Below are 20,434 nucleotides of genomic sequence, written 5' to 3'. Positions count from 1 at the left end.
TTGAGGTGAATTATTGATAAAGCTAAGCAGGGTTTACTCCGAGTGTGGCTCGGGTAGAAAGAGCCGAGGCAGTCCCTTCCTTTGGGGGCCTTGCCCCGTGCACACCCGGCCCCACTGTGTCCTTCTGTCCCAGGCGCCTGTTACACCTGTGCCTGAAGCAACTTGGCTGCCTCCAGGACCCAAGGGCCGAGGCTGGTGGTTTAGCAAACAGCCAGCTATGCAGGTCTGCAGGGCTGTGAACACCGCCACCTGAATGAGCGGACCGGGCTAATGCTGGTGGAGGGCGGGCCTGGCATTATTTCCAGGTACAGCAGAGTATGGTTTCCGCTGTTCATTTTGCTGAGGGGAGTCACCCTTTCATCCTGTTAAAATGGTAAAAGCACTGTTTTCACCCCCCCCGCCCCCTTCCATACAGAATTAAGTTGAAGGAAACAAAACACATGTTCATCATTTGTCAAGTTTTCCAGGGCAGTGGGCTTTGTGGAGGTGAGAAGTCACTGTCAGCTCGCTGAGTCCTCCATGATCCTAAGGCACAGTTTATGTCAATCTTCCTGAAGGTGATTAGATGCACAGTGGGGGGAGAGGGAGGAGGGCCTGGGCAGGGGCCACAACCTAAGGTCCAAGGCCGGCCAGGAGCCCCACACAAGTGATACTGGAGCAAGAATGGGCGGACTGAAGATACTACGCACTTGAAAGGGTAACAGTAAACTGACCCCCGAGGGGGAAAGGCCTCTTAAACTGCCCCAGAATCAAAGGGGGCGCCACCTCTAGGAGATGTCCGTGTGGGCACACACCTGTGCACATAACCCCAAGTGCTGCTCCTAGAATGGCGTCTGGACATTGCAATCGCTATTTCCTAACGGTTTTTCACTCTGATTTCTATACGAAATTGTGCCTGAGCGCGGGACTTCAGACCCAGACAATCTGTTGAGGGATTTATGGAGTAAAACAGGATTTACTCCCAGCTTCTGCCAGGGAAGGCTTTGCACCAGCCTGTACTGATGCCCTCGGTACGACTCCACTCGATGTCCTCAGCAATGACCCCAAACACTAGAGGACCGGGGGCGATTTCTGGCCAAACACTACACCTATGGCTGGACGGCCAAGGATGGGGCACCAACCATAGTGAGTCTTTGGTTACCTTTTCTTTTAAACCCATATTTTGTCCATTTAAAGCTGTAGCAGCAGGAGAGAGAGGAAGCATTTCCCAAAAATCTCTAGCAAGGGTTTGCTACTTGGTAGAGGTCAGGTTATGATGGATGGGCTATCATGAATGTTGATGTACAGGGTGAGGACTGAGAGCTGGCTGTGGCCCTTGGTCTGCCCCGGTCCCGGCTGGGCCCTTCCAGGACAGAGAGGAGAAAGGCAGGGGCTGGTGGAGGAGGCGGCAGCCTCTTCAGGGCCAGTGGGGAGGGAGCCTGGTGTTACCTGCCTGCAGCTGATGACCTCCTGGTCAGTGTTTCCTGAAGGCCTGTGAGGACCTGGCTGGGCCTTTGCCGCTTTGGGCACCTCCCATCTGCCCAGCCTAAGAGATGTGCCTGGAACTCAGGCTGAGACCAAATTCTCTAAAAACTGCCTTTATCTCTGCACTCTGAGTCCGCACTATAGCTTATTTCTGACAGAATGAGTTTTGTCTGAAAGAAACTTAAGTTCAAGTTGTATGTTTCTGTGCATTCGTTTCTACGGCCTAACCCAGCCCCAGGCAGCCAGGCCTTCCCCGCTCACTGCAGCACAGGGCAGAGCTGTGAACGGCAGCACGAGGCCACGGCACGCACCCCGCGGGGCTGAGGAAAGGACTGACCTGGGCTGAGCCCACAGGTGCTCGATGCATAATCTGGGGGCGAATCCAATGGCCAAGACAAACCATAGAGCTCATTTTCTATTATTATTGTTCTTTTCCAGGCCTTGCTGTGAGACTTGGTTGGGGTTTGGCCACGGGGGCAGGTGTCTCCATGCTCCTGTTCGGAGGAGCAGGGACAGGACACGCCAGCACTGCGTTCCTGTCGGCATCTTTGGCTATGAAACAACACACCAGCTACTGCACAACCATAACCCCAACCATTCGGAGAGTTCACCACTTTTCGAAATGCGACATCAGGTGAGTCTGAAACGCAGTTTACCCAGGAATAACTCAGTAAGGCCATTTTGATTAATGAAAATGTATAAAAGGTGACATGGACAGGAAAACAGTGCTATCATACTCAGGAAATGACACTTGGTTCATTTTCATCAACTGCACACTGGGTGAAATCACACAATTACTACAGGGAACTGTAAGCAAGCAATCTGGTCAGAGGGATGTGTTCCTTTGTCTTAAATGAAAGCGCTGTATGAGATGCATCGCTCTGATTAAAATGATACTTTCCTTCTCTGAGAAACCCCAGATTTAGAACGCTGGCAAAGGCAGTGCTGGCAAAGTATTTAATGCACGTGGAAAGGCTATTCTACTTTGGCTTCCAGAAGTAGCCCTAAGAAATTCTATGCACCAAATGCATTGGCTAATAGTGATCATTTCCATTTTACTATAAATTATTCTAAATGTCACTTAAGTACTTAAGAGTTAGCGCGCTCCTTTCTAGAAGCTGTCTAAGGCAGCTGATGCGTAAAGCACCTCAACTAGGCTTTCAGCTAGCTCCGCAGTGCAGCTGGTGCCCAGGCCCACCTCCCACACTGCACACCCACCGGAGCTTGTCACGCCCATTCGTGCCTCCCACGGAGAGAAGCAGTCTGGTTCTAAGGAGGGTCACGTGGGTGGGGGAACAGAGGTCCCACGTGTGGAAGGTAAATGAGCTTTGTTCATGCAGCCCAGCTCTCCCAGGCCTGTCCCACTGTCCCCTCAGAAAGCTCGCTCTGAGAGGTGACCTACTACCCTACTGTCAGTTCTCATTCACAGACGGTAACGTTCATCTCAAGCGTGTCAGCCTGCGTGTAATTCGCAGATTGTGTTTCCCTAGTTTCCACTGGACACACAGTGCAAACAGAAGCAAGGACTGAAGCAATCATTTCAAAAACAAGAGCTCACACTAAAACACACATGAGCATCAATAGGAAAACGTGGGTTTTGTCCTGTCTTTATTCTGGGGAGGAGGAGTCCTCCTCCTCTTCCTCCACATCGTCGTCGTTGAGCGAGCAGGGCGTCTCGCCGCAGGACTCGGAGCAGTGAGAGGCCGCACTGCTGGACTGGTGACTGTTTGGGGCAAGGATCTGCCCCGTTGCTAAGGCCACTTCAGCATCCAAGCAGAACCCCTGGGTTACGCTAGCAAACAATTCAAACACAGGCTCATTAATGTGATGAACGTTTTCCGCTTCGTAACACAGGAATGGGGCGGGGAAGGAGCCATGGAGGGCTCGGCCAGGGCCTGGGCAGGGGCATGCGCTCCGCAGCTGGCCTTTTGAACCCGGACACATACGTACCTTGATTGGGATAAGGTGGCACCAGTGGTCAGGTCTAAACTTGAAACTGACTGGGTAGAGTTCAAAAGCAGCCCCTGGTTTAACCATGAAGGTCCTGTGGAGATATCTACGGGGAAAGACAGACAGAAGGGGTGGGTCCCGCAGTCCTGTGGCTGCTATTGTTCCCGTGGGAAGAGAGCGGACGAGTGAGGGCATCAGCCTGTTCTAATCACAGCCACACAAGTCTCCTGCCCTGGGGAGAAGCCAGATTTCTTCAGCAGAAAACAGACATTTCTAAATCATAAGGGGGATGGGGGAGAGACAGGAAGGCTGACTACAGCAAGAAAGAATTCAAATTCAACCAACTGTGGGCTCTCGTTCTCTTTTCTCAAGACCTCAAGAGGCAGCACTCAACTGGACTACCGTGGACGCCTGCTGTCCTCGCCATGGAAGACTCGGGACCCTGACGGTGGTAACAGCCAAAGCCAGCAGTGGGTAGAGAGAGTCACATCGGAAATGTCTCAGGTACGAAGGACAGACACATTTTTGCCCAAACCCCCACTGAATCCATCTTTTCAAGTGCCCCCCTGGGGAACGCAGTGCTACTAGTCACCCAAGACCTATTCTTTTTCCTGGTACTTTTTGCTTAAAACTCAAACTCGCTCTTATTTTGAAAGGCCACGAGCAGCCATGCTTTTAGTGAGGGGGACACAAGCAACGCCTTTTCAGTCTGCATAAATATTCTGGGTCTGTCCTTTCAATGTTGTTTTCTACACATACATCGTACTTCTCCTATCATAACCTTGACCAATTCTCACTGTAGTTTCACTTGTTTAATGCTTACCTCCTTATCTAGGATGTCAGCTCAGAGAAGACAGTGACAGGAACATGTAAGATCTAAATGTTACTGAATGAATGATAGTCTCTTCCAATAGTGAGTTTACAAAGAAGGCGATGTGCAGATTAGAAATACAATTCTAAGAGAAATTCTTAGAATTACATTATAAGATCGAATGTACACTCAGAAAAATGTAATTTACCAAAATGAAAGCTTATTTAATCAAAATAATTTTATAATTACTGCGCAGAAAGCTGTGTGTTTAGATTGGAAACTGCTATCCAGCACTGTCAGGCCAAGTGAGAGGCATCCTAGGAGGAAGAAGTAAGCGAATCTCTACGCTGATTTTAGAATGGCCTTGGGAACCGGTTTCTCACAGGCTAACAAGGCAGCTGTGAAAAAAAAACTTCAGTTCTAAGAACAGCAGACTTTAAATTCATTAAATAACAAGTCTGTACACGATAACATTAAAGCCAGAATCCTGATCTGGATAGTAATTAGCATACGTGGAAACTTTGTCAGAGCTCAGCTAGTTGCATAACACAGGACACTTTCTCTTCACAACAGCTCTGAAAGCCTGTTTTGTTCACATTATCCTAGAAACCACACAGTGGTTCTCACCATCGTACTCCAGAGTCCTCTGTCCTTTGCACTAAAGGCACACGTTTGTCCTTCAAAAGAACTAACCAGAAAGTCTGTGCCCCAGGCTGCCAATGAGGTCACCAAGAGATAAAAGCCAGAGAGCCTGCCTAATCACCAAGCTTTTACAATGAGAATGGACTGAAGTAAAGTTGTGGTGAGTTACTGAAAGCCCTTCCCTTGGACGCTGCTGGGCTGCCAATAGAATAGCCAGTCCTGCCCTGGGAGAGAGCAGGGGGAGATACTGGCTGAGGGGCAATAAGATGGGGTCTCATGAGTGGGTGATGCCAATTTAAGAACTAAATCCAACAGACACTTGTGACTGAAGAGCCAAAACCACAAAACAAAACAAATAAAAACTACTTTGCAGTTCTAGGAGGTGATACTTACAATGAAGGGCACTGCCCAAAGCAAAGGCAGAGCTGTTTGCTGCATCCAAACTCTAGGTGCGGAACATGCCACAATCTTAGTAAGTTAGGGCAATCATAAAGATGTCAGAATCAGTGAAACAAAATCTGAATTATATAACACGCAAAACAGTGGTTTTTAGTATATTCAAGCATACTTTTATAGTTCATAATAAAATGATAAAGAACCCAATTTAAAAAACGAGCAAAGGATCTGAATAGACATTCTCCAAGGAAGATTTACGAATGGCCAATAAGCACATGAAAAGATGCTCACATCATTAGTCTCTAGGGAAATGCAGATCAAATTGACAGTGAGATACCACATCATTAGGATGGCTGTAATAAAAAGGTGGCCAACAAGTGTCTAGAAGGGTGTGGACAAACTGAAACTCGCATACACTGCCGGTAGAACTGTAAAATGGTACAACTGCTTTGGAAAATAGTCTGGCAGTTCCTCAAAATGTTAAAGTAGGAAAGGGTTCAGAATCAAGGACGAGCATACAGTGAACTTGAACTAATTTTCTATGAGAAAAGGAGAAAGGTTTTAACATGTTAGGGTTTGCTATATTTAATCAGGGACAACATGTGAAAGGATCCGTTAACATACCTGTGATATAACCTTCTAACGCCTTTGGCACCAGGGATTTAGCACGTTTCAGATCCTCCAGCGAACATTTGCCTGACTCCAGGCCAAAGGACATTCCCATCCGCTTCAGTACTTCGATGTCATCATGGATCTCAAAGGTGTTGTCAAAATTGAAAAGATATTCAAACCTGCACCAGGAAACAAAGTTGGTACAGGCTTCCGTGGTGTTGGAGAGGTCTGAGGAGTTTTATAGTCTGTTTACTACATAAAAGAATGAGGGCCTAAGTTCAGCTACCGCACTAGAAATTATCAATGTTTATAGCAATAAGGGTCCTTCTGCTGTATTCAGGAGATGACATCTCAAATACACCACTTTCCCAAGTAACACGTTAAGCACCCAGCCTGTTTGGTCTCCGCACGGAAAGTATAGTGTCAGTCACCGGTGACTGACAAGGCGCTTAACATGTCTAACTTTCATGTGACAGACAAGAGGTCCATAAACTTTAGCCCTCATTAAGCTATTGCAAATTGGATACAGAAATACTGGTCTAAATCCAATACTTTCCTTTCTGTTAATCCTCAAGAGTATATTTTTTCCATTGCCTTTCAAGAGAGACAGAAAAACAAGGTAAGAGGAAGACACATGGATTGGTTGCCTCTTGAATGAGCCCTAACTGGGCGGGGCGGGGGGGTGGGGGGAAAACGGACCACAAGAACCCACAACCCAGGTATGTGCCCTGGACTGGGAATTGAACCTGAGACCCTTCAGTGTGTGGGCTGGCGCTCTAACCATTTGGCAACACCGGCCAGGGCTAGTTTGGTCAATTTAATGCTCATGGTGGGAGAGCTGCCTGGCTAAGTAAGGGGAAAAGACTGCATCACCAAAGTAAGTGAAAGAAAGGCTGCAGGACCTGCCTTGAACAAACTGCTGCAAGCTTCTTAGAGTTTCCTTCCTCCAGGGAAGAGCATTGAGTCAGTTACCACCCAAGAATGGAACCCTTACTAGACCCCAGCCAGGGATGAACAGAAGCCATAAAGCCCTGAGGCCAATGACTCCCTGCAATTCCTTTATGAAAGCATTCAGCATGTTTAAATTGCCTGCTTTGAGTCCAAGCCTTAGGCATTCTCTCATTTAATCCTCACCACAGGGCTAGGAAGTGGCGTTTTCCGGAAAACAGCTCTGGAGCAGTTAAACGGGGGAGCCGTCATCCACACCTGGGTCTGTCTCACTCCACCCCATGCCCTCAACTGTCTCATGATACTGATCACAGACTGAAGACCAACGAGTTAACTATTTTTATGAAGGTAAAATAAATCTCACATTAATTCTGTATTATTGATGGGTGGATAAAGAAAATGTATAGATACGATAAAATATTCAGCCACAAAAAAGAGAAGGAAACGCTGCCATCTGTGACAACATGGATGGACTTTGAGGGCACTATGCTCAGTGAAATAATTCAGAGGAAGACAAATACTGAGTGATCTCACTTAATGTGGAACCTAAAAAACCGAATTCATAGATACAGAGAATTGATTGGGGGAGGGGGGGCAAAATATATGAAGGTGGTCAAAAATATTAACTTTCAATTATAAGATTAAAAAACAAAGGAGAGCCCTAACTGGTTTGGCTCAGTGGATAGAGCGTCGGCCTGTGGACTGAAGGGTCCCAGGTTCGATTCCGGTCAAGGGCATGTGCCTTGGTTGCAAGTGCATCCCCAGTAGCGGGTGTGCAGGAGGCAGCTGATTGATGTTTCTCTCTCATCGAGGTTTCTAACTCTATTGCTCTCCCGCTCTGTAAAAAAATCAATAAAATATATTTAAAAAAAAAAAAAGCAGAGATTGCACCTAGCATTTTCATGTCTATTCATCCATTAATAAACAGAAGCCCACTCAACTAAGAGATAGTAAAACAAAGAGGCAATTGCTTTTTTTTTTTTTTTAAATATATTTTATTGATTTTTTACAGAGAGGAAGGGAGAGAGATAGAGAGTTAGAAACATCGATGAGAGAGAGACATCGATCAGCTGCCTCCTGCACATCTCCCACTGGGGATGTGCCCACAACCAGGCACATGCCCTTGACCGGAATCGAACCTGGGACCCTTCAGTCCGCAGGCTGACGCTCCATCCACTGAGCCAAACCGGCCTCGGCGAGGCAATTGCTTTTATGCCTCATGTTGATCTAAAGTATTTCCACAATAAACTATGACAGTGAATCACCAGTGAGCCTACCTGTGTCAGACCCTCACTGATGGTCTACCTCGCTGCAGTTCTTGCCCACAATTATGCCACATGCACGTACATACGTGTACATCCTGGTCTGTGTCCAGGCACCACCCTGCACGTAACAGGCAGCAGAGGGCCAGGCACGTGACTGGGGGCCGTGGAGGGCAAGTATGGAGCACAGGCCAGAAGCTGACAGCTCTCCATGTATGAAAAGGTGTTTCACACGCCCCAAGGAGTCAGCCTTGGAGGACTCAGAGAATGGAGTACACCCCTCTTATTTTGTCAAATGACAGGATTGCGTGAAGGCTGCCCTGCAACCTGCCCCCATTCTGCACTCACTTGTCACTGGAGATGCTGCAGTCTATGACTGTCTTCCTGCTCGTGTTGATGATTATAAACGGCAGCTGAATGGTGGAGTTCAGAGCTGGCGGGCCCTGGTTCTGCTGTTCATTTTGCCGATTTCTCTGTACCAGGTTTTTGAAAGCGATTTGCTGTAATGATCGATAAAAAAAAAATAGTCATTTAATATGGATAAATGAGTTGGAATTAAATGAATAGAGTTTAAAGAGACCTTCCACCTGTAGTGAATTAGACATTAAGAAAAAAGATTAGAAAAATCCAACTCAATAAATATATTTCAAGGGAAAAAATATACATTTAAATGGTGTCTACCATCATCATAATGTAAATAATGGGGCCCATGGTTTCTGTTACCCATAGAAATGGGACCTTACAAATCTGAGAGCCAGGGGCACCTGCAGCTCCTCAGGGAGAGTGATTCAGGGGAAACGACATTGAGGGAGCTTGCTTTCCACTCACCCGCCACAGGCGCCCATGAGTTCAGGGTTGAATACATCACTTACTGTAGCCCAATGATATGCACAGAAGCAGTGGCATTAGGCATAACTCACCTGTGCCATGTGATGTCAGTGCGCTGACATTAACTGTTAAAAAGAATTAAGCGAACTAGGCTATGGCAAATTATTATTGTTCAGGGACTTAATTTTCTTTCTAAGACAACTTCATCCCTGTTATTTGATGAAGGAAAGAACAAAACGCTAGGAGGAAATAAGGTATGAAAAAGCAAAAAGTGCCTGTTTCTTGCTATACTTTGGGTTTCATTTCAATAGAGAGAACTGCTTTTATAAATGTTGACAGCTAGGGTGCTCCAGGTTGCAATCTTCTATAAATATTTGGTTTGAGAGACCACAGAGGGGGAAACAATTTAGGACTTAAAAAAATACACATAATGAGAGCGACCTTGGCTAGCAACATTCTTTCTGATAAACACATAATTACAAGTCTACTGAGAAACAGATTTTAAATATAACATATACTGAAAATCCAGCTCCAAAGTGTTCTATGACGCTCTGAGGAAACCTGAGGAAGGCTCAGCACGGAGCTTAGGGACCATGAGTTGACAGGGAACTCCTGCAGCTAACTGTGCAGGGACGGGGACCGAGAGAGAAAGTGAGGGGAAGCAGGGCAGGAGCTAAGATGCGAGAGCCTGGCCGGCCAGGTCTACAAGAAGGCAGGATGCTGCAGGGAGCAGCTGCAGGAAAAGGAATCAAGGATCAGCTTTGTTAAAGCTGCAACAGTCTCTTCAAACAAAATCTTATTTGGACATCCACTATGGAAAACATAAAATGCGGCCTCCAGCGGTAGGTTCTATGGGGCTCATTCAGTGTGAAAAGCAGACACAGAACACAGAAAAAAAGAAACGGCCCAGTGTCAGGGCTCCCTGTTCCACCTGCCACCACCCACCCTCGGCCCTGCTTCCGGCTCAGACCAGCACAGACCTTCGGGAGGGCGACCGGTTGTCTCCTGCACTTTCGATTTATTCACGAATGTGAGAGAAAAACATAAGCATCTAGAAAGTTTAACACAAAAACCTGGGCTATTCAGGAGTACTTAACATTCTATCCTTCAGACAAAGTGACTACTTTAGGGGGAAAACCTGGTAACTCCTTGGTATCTTTATTTCTGAAAAGTAAATTTCACCAAAAATTAAATGACTTATAGTTGTTCAAATCAAAGTTGATTTTAGGGTTGGTTGAAAGCTGTTCAAATAAAGAAAATTGCAGATAAAAGCAAAGGCATAAAGGCATGCATTCCCCTCCTGGGAACACGCCTGTGCCATTCCTTCCCCCTCTCCTGCTCCTACAGCAGCGATTCTCAACCTGTGGATCGCGACCCTTTGGCGGTCGAACGACCCTTTCACAGGGGTCGCCTAAGACCATCCTGCATATCAGATTTACATGATGATTCATAACAGTAGCAACATTACAGTTATGAAGTAGCAACGAAAATAATTTTATGGTTGGGTCACAACATGAGGAACTGTATTTAAAGGGCCAGAGGGTTGAGAACCACTGCCCTGCAGGCACAAGTACCTCCTCAACCCCTACAAGAGATTTGCAATCAGTAGAACAACGGGCAGTGGCAGCTCGTCCCGGGCTAACCCCATAAACCTGTGCCCAAGGCCCCATTTTCTCTGACTTCCCAGGGAGCTAGAGCAGCCCAGCTGAGGCTCTCCTGTTGCTTCTTCCATGCCCTTCCTGGTTTCACAGTCCTAACTGTGTTTTTGCCGTGACTAATAAATTCTTGCTTGCTTTGCTGCAATGAAAAACAGCAAAGGCATAAAGATTCCCTGACTCATTTTACAAGTTTTGGGCTGGATTGAATATAGTTCCACTGTATGGCTCAAAGTGAATTTTTGCACCAACTGCAATTACCAAAAATAGAAAAAACAAGTCCATCTACCCTGTGATTTTACCTCCCATAACTTCATACAAAGGCTCTCCATTATATTTTTTAAAATCATCCAAATTCTAGGCAATTATCCAAAAATATATAGAGAGATCCTTATTACAGTATAAATTTTAATTTTCTTTTAAACATAAATGCATTTTAAGGTTAGGTATTTTTACAAAGCTTATTGAGTATTGCATGTTATTCTGTTACTTACAGATAATGAGTATTGCAGGTGGATTTAATTATTTTATTCAATGTGCCCAAAACTTAAACTAGCTTTACTTCTTAGTATTCCACATTTGGACTAAAACACACACAGACACACACACACACAGAGAGAGAAAGAGAAAGAGAGAGAGAGAGAGAGAGAGAATAGTTTCTGTTCAGAGTAAAGATAAGTGTCAAAGTAAATTGTTGTATAAAATGTCACCCACAGGGCAGGTGAGGGCTGTGGGGCCCTGATGATGGTGAGAGACGGAACCAGCTTAGAGACAGACCATGGATGGCAGTGGGCTCACCTGTGGGAGGCTGCCCTACTGTGGTCCCAGACATTCCCTCAAAGGCACCCAGAGTAGGAAACAAGCAAGTAAGCGGAGAAGCAGACACAGGCAGGGCAGGTACGAAAGGCATCCCAGCATCTTTACCTGCAGGAGAAGCTCTTGCAGCTGGGCCCGCTTCTGCTTTATCCGTTCTATCCGCCTCTGCTTCTCTATCTTTGAAACACAGGTCACAAAATAACATGAAGATGTGTAGGGTATAAAGCACTGCTCATTTTCAGGTCCCAATTCTGAGATATCAAGAATTTTCTTCAGAGAGATGCAAACCAACATCAATAAAGGCAAGCCACACCTCTTTGCAGGTAGGGGTTGGGGCAAGCGAGCAGACAGTTCAGCAGAATTGCGCAGCTGCTATCAGTAATGAGACCATCTGCTTAAGGAATGCCTGGTGTGCAGGACTCATTGCTATTTACCCCTTAAGTTCAACAGTGAGAGCTAACACTTAGGACACTTACTCTATGTGCCAGCACCCAGCTCAGCACTCCCCACACATTACCTCAGTTCCTCTTCTCAAGACCCTATGTATGTCCTTATCCATTCGCATGTAAGGAAATGGAGGCACAGAGGGTTAAGTAACTGCCCAAGGGCACACCGCTTAGTACTTGGCAAGAACCCCAGCCATCTGGTTCCAGAGACCCTAATATTAATTGCTTTGCTATATTATGCTCACCCTCCCCACCCACCAAGAATGAGGTAAGATCTCAGTCTGACTTTTATTTTTACTTTTAATTAATTGATTTGCTTAAAAAAAAAAAAACTCACATGGCTGATTGCTGGCTCAAAGAATACACATATAGTACTCTCCAAAAATGTTTTACCAATTTGCACTCTCATTAGTAACACTATTTCCCAATAACCCGGTCAGTACTAACACTCATTCCAGATGGTGCACAAGACCTGCTAATGGTCCATACTTGGCCCTGGTCACATAGAAGTTAACTTTTAATCCTATAGTATCTTGTATCATTTCCTGTTTCTCATGTGTAAATATCACTTTCCTGATAAGAGAAATTATGTCAGATTTCTCTCTCTCCTTTTCCTTTTTTCTCCTTCCTTCCTTTTCTTCTTTTATTTTAGTTTATTATTGACGTAAAATTGGTATACTGTATTTTAACTGACTTAAATAAGCACAGCTGGCCTGAGCCAGTTTGGCTCAGTGGATAGAGCGTTGACCTGTGGACTCAAGGGTCCCAGGTTCTATTCTGGTCCAGGGCACATGCCCGGGTTGTGGCTCGATCCCCAGTAGGGAGCATGCAGGAGGCAGCCAATCAATGATTCTCTCTCATCGTTGATGTTCTATCTCTCGCTCCCTCTCCCTTCCTCTCTGAAATCAATAAAAATGTATTTTAAAAAAAGCACAGCTGCTAATACAGGTAGCTTATATATATTCAATATACAATTCAATTCCTGTCTGTAGTAAGAAGAATGGGATAAATTTCCCAGCTTCAAAGGACTGTTATTTTCCTCATTCTTACAACTTCCTGGAAAACAGATCTTAGGGTTTGATTTTCCTTGCAATGAGTTCCTGTCTCTTTGGGCAAAAAGTCAATGACATCAAATGAGACATTTTTCTTGTCTACTCCAAGAGAATTATTTATTTGCTCACCATCCACTCTAGTCTGCACCAGAAATTTCCTCTCATTATTCCTAACCACTACCACACTTTAATCCTAAATAACTTTAGGCTGACTGTGAAATCAGTGTGGCCTTCAACATTTGAAAAGATGTAGGAGTTCCGCCCTGTACCTGAAGCGTGACAGGTCAGGCCCCCACCTGCCCCTCCTGCACACACAAGTTGTACCAACTCTACCTCTAGAACACATCTCCAAACTCACTGCCACTGCCGTGATGAATGCAGCCACCTCCAATCTCCCCTCCTCACCCTCCTGTCTGTCCAACTTCCAACCCTCTAGTAGAGTGATCCTTCAGAATATACCCCATCAGCTCTCCTCTCTATAACTCTTCAATAGCTTCCCCTAGTTTCTAGGACCAGGTCCCAAGAGCTTAGGACTCTCCTTGCCTGTACTCTGGCCACACCCTGCTGTGGGCACGCCTTCCGATGCCTGCCTCGGCCCACGCAGGTCTCTGCCTGGAAGGCCCTCCCTGCTTTAAACCACTTGGCAAACTCCTACTCCTCCCTCATGACTGAGCTCAGGGATTTTTTCCTTGTAAAGCCCTCCCTTATCTCCCAGAAAATCTGTCCATACTTCTTTCATAGTAGTAATCACATTTTTGGTAACACTTTTTACATTTCTCCTCTTAATTAGAATGAAAGCTCCTTGGAGTCAGAGATTTTTGTCTTGTACAATCTTTGATTAAGCACATAGCTGGCAGATGCTAATAGATTTTTGTTATCAGCTTATTATTACCAGTAATTGCAATGATGCTCAACTTCCACTCTATCAAAAGGAGAAGAGGAGGGCATTTCCACTGCACCATATAAATAAAGTTATAATTTCTGATAAATGTCTGGTTTCTCCCTCCATCCACAAGTATACTGATACCAAATCATGAGAAAAACATGAAATCAACCACATTTATCTCCATAAGCTACCTGTATCTCACTTTATTCCCTTTATGGCCATGACAATAAAAATGTCAGATTTGGAAACTATGTCAAGGCACATGTTCATTTAGAAAAGATTTCCTATAATGATAAAGTTAACAGAATAAAAAATGTTTTTGTACACATCATGTCCAAATTCATGTTACTGCTACACATTTGATTTATTCTGATAAAGATACGAATGAAATACCATTCTGTTGCCACTGATTCCAGAGTTAAAGGTAAAAAGCTTAAACATAAGAAACAAATGGACAGCTTCACCCATATTTTGGCGTCCATAAAGCAAGCATTATATCAAAACTGAGATAGTATTTCTGTTACATGAATCACCGAAATGTTATTTTTAGAGTGCTCAGAATTAAATTAGAATAAAATAAAGATCTTCTCTAAGAAACAGTAAAAATCAAGCCATCTAATTTCTATGCCCCTCGTTTCATCAGGACACCAGTCAGACTACATATCTCTAAAGTTTCTTCCAGTTCTAAAACTCTATGTAGAAGAATCTATTTTTTAAAAAGACATAGTATACATAATTAGAAATATTTTACTAGTATGTAACCACATTTCTAAATTAAAATGCCTCTGATGTAAAACAAAGCAAACCACTTTGTATAACCAGATTTTCCTTTCTTACCTCCAGGTTTTGACACTCCTGAGCAGAATTGGTAGGCAGGCCAATCCACTTGATTTCTTTTTTTTCTTTTGATATTATGTTCATTGCCATTAGCACATTTAAAGCATCATAAACTCTTCGCCTAATGTTCTTCTGGTCATAAGCCTGCTAAAAAATACATTTATTAAGTGATAAAAGTTAAGAGTTAAGATAAGTCACAGATATTAAAATATTTAATGAATACCCTAATATTCTAAGTGTCCGACCAATCAGTCGACTGGTCAACTGCTCGAACAGTCGCTATGGAGCACACTGACCACCAGGGGGCTGATGCTCTGACCAGTAGGTTAGCTTGCTGTTGGGGTCCGGCCGATAGGGACTGGGCGATATGTGCTGGACACACCCTGGAGACCTCCCATGGTCCCTCCCCAGCTGGCTGGCCCCAATTGGCCCCAATCAACGGCCAGGCCAAGGGACCCCACCAGTGCACGAATTCGTGCACGGGCCTCTAGTTTTATAACATCTTCAAGTGCTGAAAAATTCTACACCCACTGAAACTATCCTTCAAAAGTAAAGAAAAATAAAGACACTTTTAAACAATCTAAAACATAGAACAATCTAAAAAAAGTAAAGATTATGTTACCTACAGATCTAAATTTGAAAATGCTAAAAGGCCTTCTTCAGGGAGAAGAAAGATGATGTAACTGAGATAGAGCATGGAAAAGTAGAATGGAATGAAGACCAACTCAAAAGGAAAATCTCAATTAACATTCTCTGTATAAAACAAGAATGGCCCAGCCAGCGTGGCCTGAGCGTTGACCTATGAACCATGAGGGCATATGCCCAGGTTATGGGCTCAATCCCAGTGTGGGGCATGCAGGAGGTAGCCAATCAATGATTCCCTCTCATCATTGATGTTTCTATTTCTCTCTCCATCTCCCTCTCTCTCTGAAATCAATATAAATATTTTTTTTTAAATTAAATAAAACAAGAATGTCTTTTTGAGGCTAGAATATATATAGAACTAATATACACGACAGCAATAGTATATATAGCAGAAAGGGGTAATGAAGTTAATGTGAGCTAAGGCCTTGCATTGTCTGGGAGGATATTTGACTTTGAAAAGTCAAGAATGCATATCTTTTAAAAAAAAATATTTCTTTATTGATTTTAGAGAGGGAGAAGAAGAGAGAGAGAAACATCAATGAGAGAGAATCATTGATTGGCTGCCTCCTGCACGCCCCCAACTGGGGATCAAGCCTGCAACCCAGGCATGTGCCCTTGGCCAGAATCGAACCCGGGACCCCTCAGTCCGCAGGCTGATGCTCTATCCATTGAGCCAAGCCAGCTAGGGCAAGGATGCTTGTTTTAAGCTCTAGGTAAACAATGCATCTCAAAATGTGGTCCATGGACTAGTACTAATCCACATACAGTCCTCGGGTTATGTCGGACTCGACGTAAGTCGTTTTGTGGTACGTGGTAAGTCGCCATCTCCCATTTATTTTTATAAAAAAAAAGTTCCGTCATTTCCACATATGTACATATGTGCTTTATGTTTCTTATTATTTATTTACCACAAGTAAAGGTCAGGAATTAACTTTCTTTTAAATTTTTTTACTGTTTCACTTCATTACTGCTGTGTATGTGCTCCATGTGAGTGGCGTAGGTGCTTATGTAGGTGGGTTCGACTTACGGGGAAAATCGAGTTACCTTGGATTATGGATCTCCAATGTGACCTGAGGACCTACTGTACTCTTACTAGCTTACAATGAAAATAGGGAACTTGCACCCAAATGCCAATCACATAGATCACTAACTAAAGAACAGTATTTAATTCAGCTGACTTTTTTGAGGAGGGTGGGAAGGGGTAGGTAGCAAGACTTTCTCAATGAAGAAAACTGTGTTAACTTGCATTGAGGAAAAAGCCCTTTATCTTATTGTGTATGGATAGATCCTAAGAACAAAATCCAATCAATCAAATGCTCTGATAATAAAGGATGGTGGTGCCGAAACCGGTTTGGCTCAGTGGATGGAGCGTTGGCCTGCGGACTGAAGGGTCCCAGGTTCGATTCCGGTCATGGGCATGTGCCTGGGTTGCGGGCACATCCCCAGTGGGAGATGTGCAGGAGGCAGCTGATCGATGTTTCTCTCTCATCGATGTTTCTAGCTCTCTCTCTCTCTCCCCCTTCCTCTCTGTCAAAAAATCAATAAAATATATTAAAAATAAATAAATAAATAAAGGATGGTGGAGAACACTGAATCCACTTAAAGGCAGAACTAAACTTAAGTAAAGGAGATTTGCCCGGACACCGTGGCTCAATGGCAGAGCATTGACCTATGAACCAGGAGGTCACAGTTCAATTCCCAGTTGGGGCACATGCCCAGATTGTGGGCCCGATCCCCAGTGTGGGGCATGCAGGAGGCAGCCCATCAATGATTCTCTCTCTTCATTGATGTTTCTATCTCTCTCTACCTCTCCTTCTCCTTTCCTCTCTGAAATCAATATTTTTTAAAAATAATAATAAATGGGAGGTTTAAGTTCTAGAACTGAATGTAAATAGAAATTTTGACACTGTAGAAATGATAACATAACAAATATCAGTATGCTCCCTCGGGAATCCCCAAAGTTATATTTTAAAAAAATTTGTTCATCTCTATGTTAAAATAAATAATAAAAGAATTCTTTCCAAAAACAAAAAATCAACAACCAAAAATTCTCAACAGACAATATGAAACCCTCAAGTAAAGGAGGAATTGGGAAACCCTTAGCTTGTCTGAGTCCTCATATCGATGACACAGATAACCCAAAGAGGTACACTGTTGCATCACTCATCACAGTCAATGTCAAGTGCATGATCTACCTACCGAATCAGCTGCCAAATGGTTATTTGAATTGGTGAACTCTGATACCAGCTCATCAGCTACTTCATTATATGATGTTGTGCCTTTCCGCTGAACTTTCTCACACACTTTCATTGAAAAATGTCTCAAGCCTTTTCCATTTTTATCTCCTTTTTTGCTTCGTTTACTAAAAGAGAAAAACAAATATTTATACTCCATCATGCTTACTTAGAGACTTCCTTTACAAAAGTATAACATAATGAAAAGACAGTAATTTGATTTTTGTTTCAAGTGGTAAGTTTTAATTGAATTAGAGATGAGGAAATGTTTTAAATTTAATTTTTACCTTAAAAGCCTAATAAAATATAAAGCTAGAGTGGTTCTCTTATGCACATCATCTATTTCTTCAACAAATATTTATTGACCAGTTATTTACTATTATGTGTCAGGCACTATTCTACATACTGCGAATAAATCCATGAGGAGAACAGATAAAAACTCTGCCCTTGTAGTTCATATATGGTACATACTTACCTAATTATTTCAAGTTTGGTTAATGCCTAGGCCTAAACTTTGATAACTTAATCACTGAATTTTCAGGGGGTCAGTTTAGTTCTACTAAATTGAGTGGTTTAGTTCTGCTAATCTGAGTGCCAACTATATGCCCAGATTATAAAAGACATGTCAATTTAATATTTAATATTCAGACTACACACACACACACACACACACACACCCCAGTTGTGGGGGAGTCTAGGAAGGTAGCAAGACAGCAGCATAGTTTTCAAACTCTCCAAATCCCCAGATAAAAACAGACAGAGCAACTAGACCTCATGACAATATTTACAACAAAATGCAAACCTCATGACAATATTACAACAAAACTAGATGGCAAGGTATCCTCAACAAACCTCAGAACACAATACCAATGGCCAAAGGCCCACACGGTAGTGAGCAGGATGAGAAATACTCAATGGGGCTGCATTTAATGGAAATCAGAACAGTAATCCCAAAATAGCCAATATGAATTTACTAGAAAGCACAGCAGGCCAATTTGAGAGCAGCAGTTGAAACAAGGAGTTTCACCCTCTTCAGTACCAGCTGTGTGCAAGGAACTAAAGAGGTCACAATAATCTATTTTGCATAACTTCCACAACCGATATTGAAGAGGAAATGACTAATATTGAAGAAAGGCAAAGAATATACTGACAATAGAGTATCGGAAAAAAATAAAATAAAAGGGAACAGATTCTAAACATTAAATGGTATAATTGAAGTGTTCATAAAATACAGTCAAACCTCGTTTCTCGAACATCTCCCATCTCCACCAAGTTGCTCGCAGAAAACATATCTAGGTTGTGGAACCAAACTTCGGTTTTTGAACTGACAACCCTTTCAAGCTGATACCTCAGCATGACAAAAAGGACTCTCAGGCAACAAAGGAGAAAATGCTTTTGTTGCTGGGAAAATCACCAGAAGAGCACATTTTAAAACATAAAGAGGCCATCAAGAGTGCTAATGTTGCCCTGACCGGTTTGGCTCAGTGGATAGAGCATCGGCCTGCGGACTCAAGGGTCCCAGGTTCGATTCCGGTCAAGGGCATGTACCTTGGTTGCGGGCACACCCCCAGTAGGGAGTGTGCAGGAGGCAGCTGACCGATGTTTCTCTCTCATTGATGTTTCTAACTCTCTATCCCTCTCCCTTCCTCTCTGTAAGAAATCAATAAAATATATTTTAAAAAAAAAGAGTGCTAATGTTGCTAAAGGGGTGAAAGAAACAATAATCACAGGCAACTCAAGAGGCAGAAAAACTTGATTTGGATAAACGAAAAGCAGTCCATTAGTGACTGCCATTTTGGAGGCAGTGATATATAAACAAGCAAAGATGCTGCATACTGAGCTGAAAGAGACCCAGGGAGTGAGTGCTGAAAGTGAGCCCTTTAAGGTTGGTAGGGGATGGTTTTATTTTATTTACTTTAAGTCTTTATCCAGTTCTTAACTAGGACCTCATAACTGTTCTATAGGACCTCCAGTCCTTCCTAACATGGCCACCAAGGTGAACTTTCCACACGAAACCGGTCATGTCCCTATTCTGCTTATGTCACTGTTCTAAGTCATTTTATTTTGGAAAAGAATCCACCAACTCCCATTTGCTGTGTACATTTCCACACAAAACCCACTTTAGGCTGATTTGTCCTTAGTTTGGTGCATGGTGATACAAATGGCTAGTCACACATAAGTTAGTATCATTTGTACAAGTCAGGTGACAAAAGTAAGTAAGAGTTGCTAAAAATAGGAGCACAGGAGTTATTTTGAAAAAAATATGTTGTGTATGGGGTTTTTAATTTATGCTAAGAACTGGATAATGGCTGAAAGTAAATAAAATTCTCAACTCAGTATTTATATACTTTTTAAAAGCTAGCAATAAAGCATGGTGGTGTTTTTCATGTAATTCTAGTATTTTTAAAAAGGGAGCAATAAAATAATCATAGGGTAGTTTGGCTAATTTGTCCTCTGTAGTCATACATGGATAATATTTAAAGAAAAAACTAAACACAATCCTTAAATAGGAACAGCTAGATTTTAAGTGCTAAAGAACATACTCCTGAAACATAAATACAAGACTACATAGAAAAGTTTTATAAGATTAGTTCAGTGTATGCATTGATAATAAACTTGAGAACTGTGGTTAAATATCAACATTGGTAAACTAGCCTATCTACACTAATAAAAGACAAACATGCAAATTGACCATACCTTCACTATGCCTAAGCCACGCCCACCAGTCAATCAGAGCGACTATATGCAAATTAACCCAACCAAGATGGCAGCCAGCAGCCACGGAGCTGGAGCGAGCAGGAGGCTTGGTTGCCCCAATGATGGAGGAAGCCAATTTCCTGCCTGCCGCAGCTGGCTCTGAGCTCCACTCAAAGCAACAAAGTTTCAACTATAGAAGGTAAATAAACCCCAGATACCTGCTTTCAGCTGGCTGAGGTCATGGAGCTGGAGC

At 43.3% G+C, this 20,434-nt stretch overlaps 1 protein-coding gene across 9 annotated transcripts in view; it reads right to left on the bottom strand.

Annotated features, from left to right (window-relative positions):
* Window positions 1-2,407: 2,407 nt before the first annotated feature.
* Window positions 2,408-20,434, bottom strand: part of TFDP2 (transcription factor Dp-2 (E2F dimerization partner 2)) — a 110,433-nt gene continuing 92,406 nt past the window's right edge. For 7 of the 9 annotated variants that reach the window (XM_015560405.1, XM_015560403.1, XM_015560407.1 and 4 more), the window contains 7 exons: window positions 17,450-17,612; window positions 14,606-14,752; window positions 11,493-11,561; window positions 8,434-8,585; window positions 5,888-6,054; window positions 3,415-3,520; window positions 2,408-3,256 (listed from right to left, as the gene is read on the bottom strand). In XM_015560405.1, the coding sequence (XP_015415891.1) occupies window positions 3,073-3,256; window positions 3,415-3,520; window positions 5,888-6,054; window positions 8,434-8,585; window positions 11,493-11,561; window positions 14,606-14,752; window positions 17,450-17,612 (988 nt within the window). In that variant the 3' untranslated portion in view covers window positions 2,408-3,072. The remainder of the gene's footprint in view (window positions 3,257-3,414; window positions 3,521-5,887; window positions 6,055-8,433; window positions 8,586-11,492; window positions 11,562-14,605; window positions 14,753-17,449; window positions 17,613-20,434) is intronic. The other 2 variants (XM_015560404.1, XM_015560409.1) reach the window with 2 other exon arrangements.

This window comes from Myotis davidii, unplaced genomic scaffold, assembly GCF_000327345.1.
Source record: "Myotis davidii unplaced genomic scaffold, ASM32734v1 scaffold73, whole genome shotgun sequence".
NCBI classification, from domain to species: Eukaryota; Metazoa; Chordata; class Mammalia; order Chiroptera; family Vespertilionidae; genus Myotis; species Myotis davidii.
Note: the sequence above shows the minus strand (reverse complement) of the source record. Positions and strands in the feature narration are given on the sequence as shown.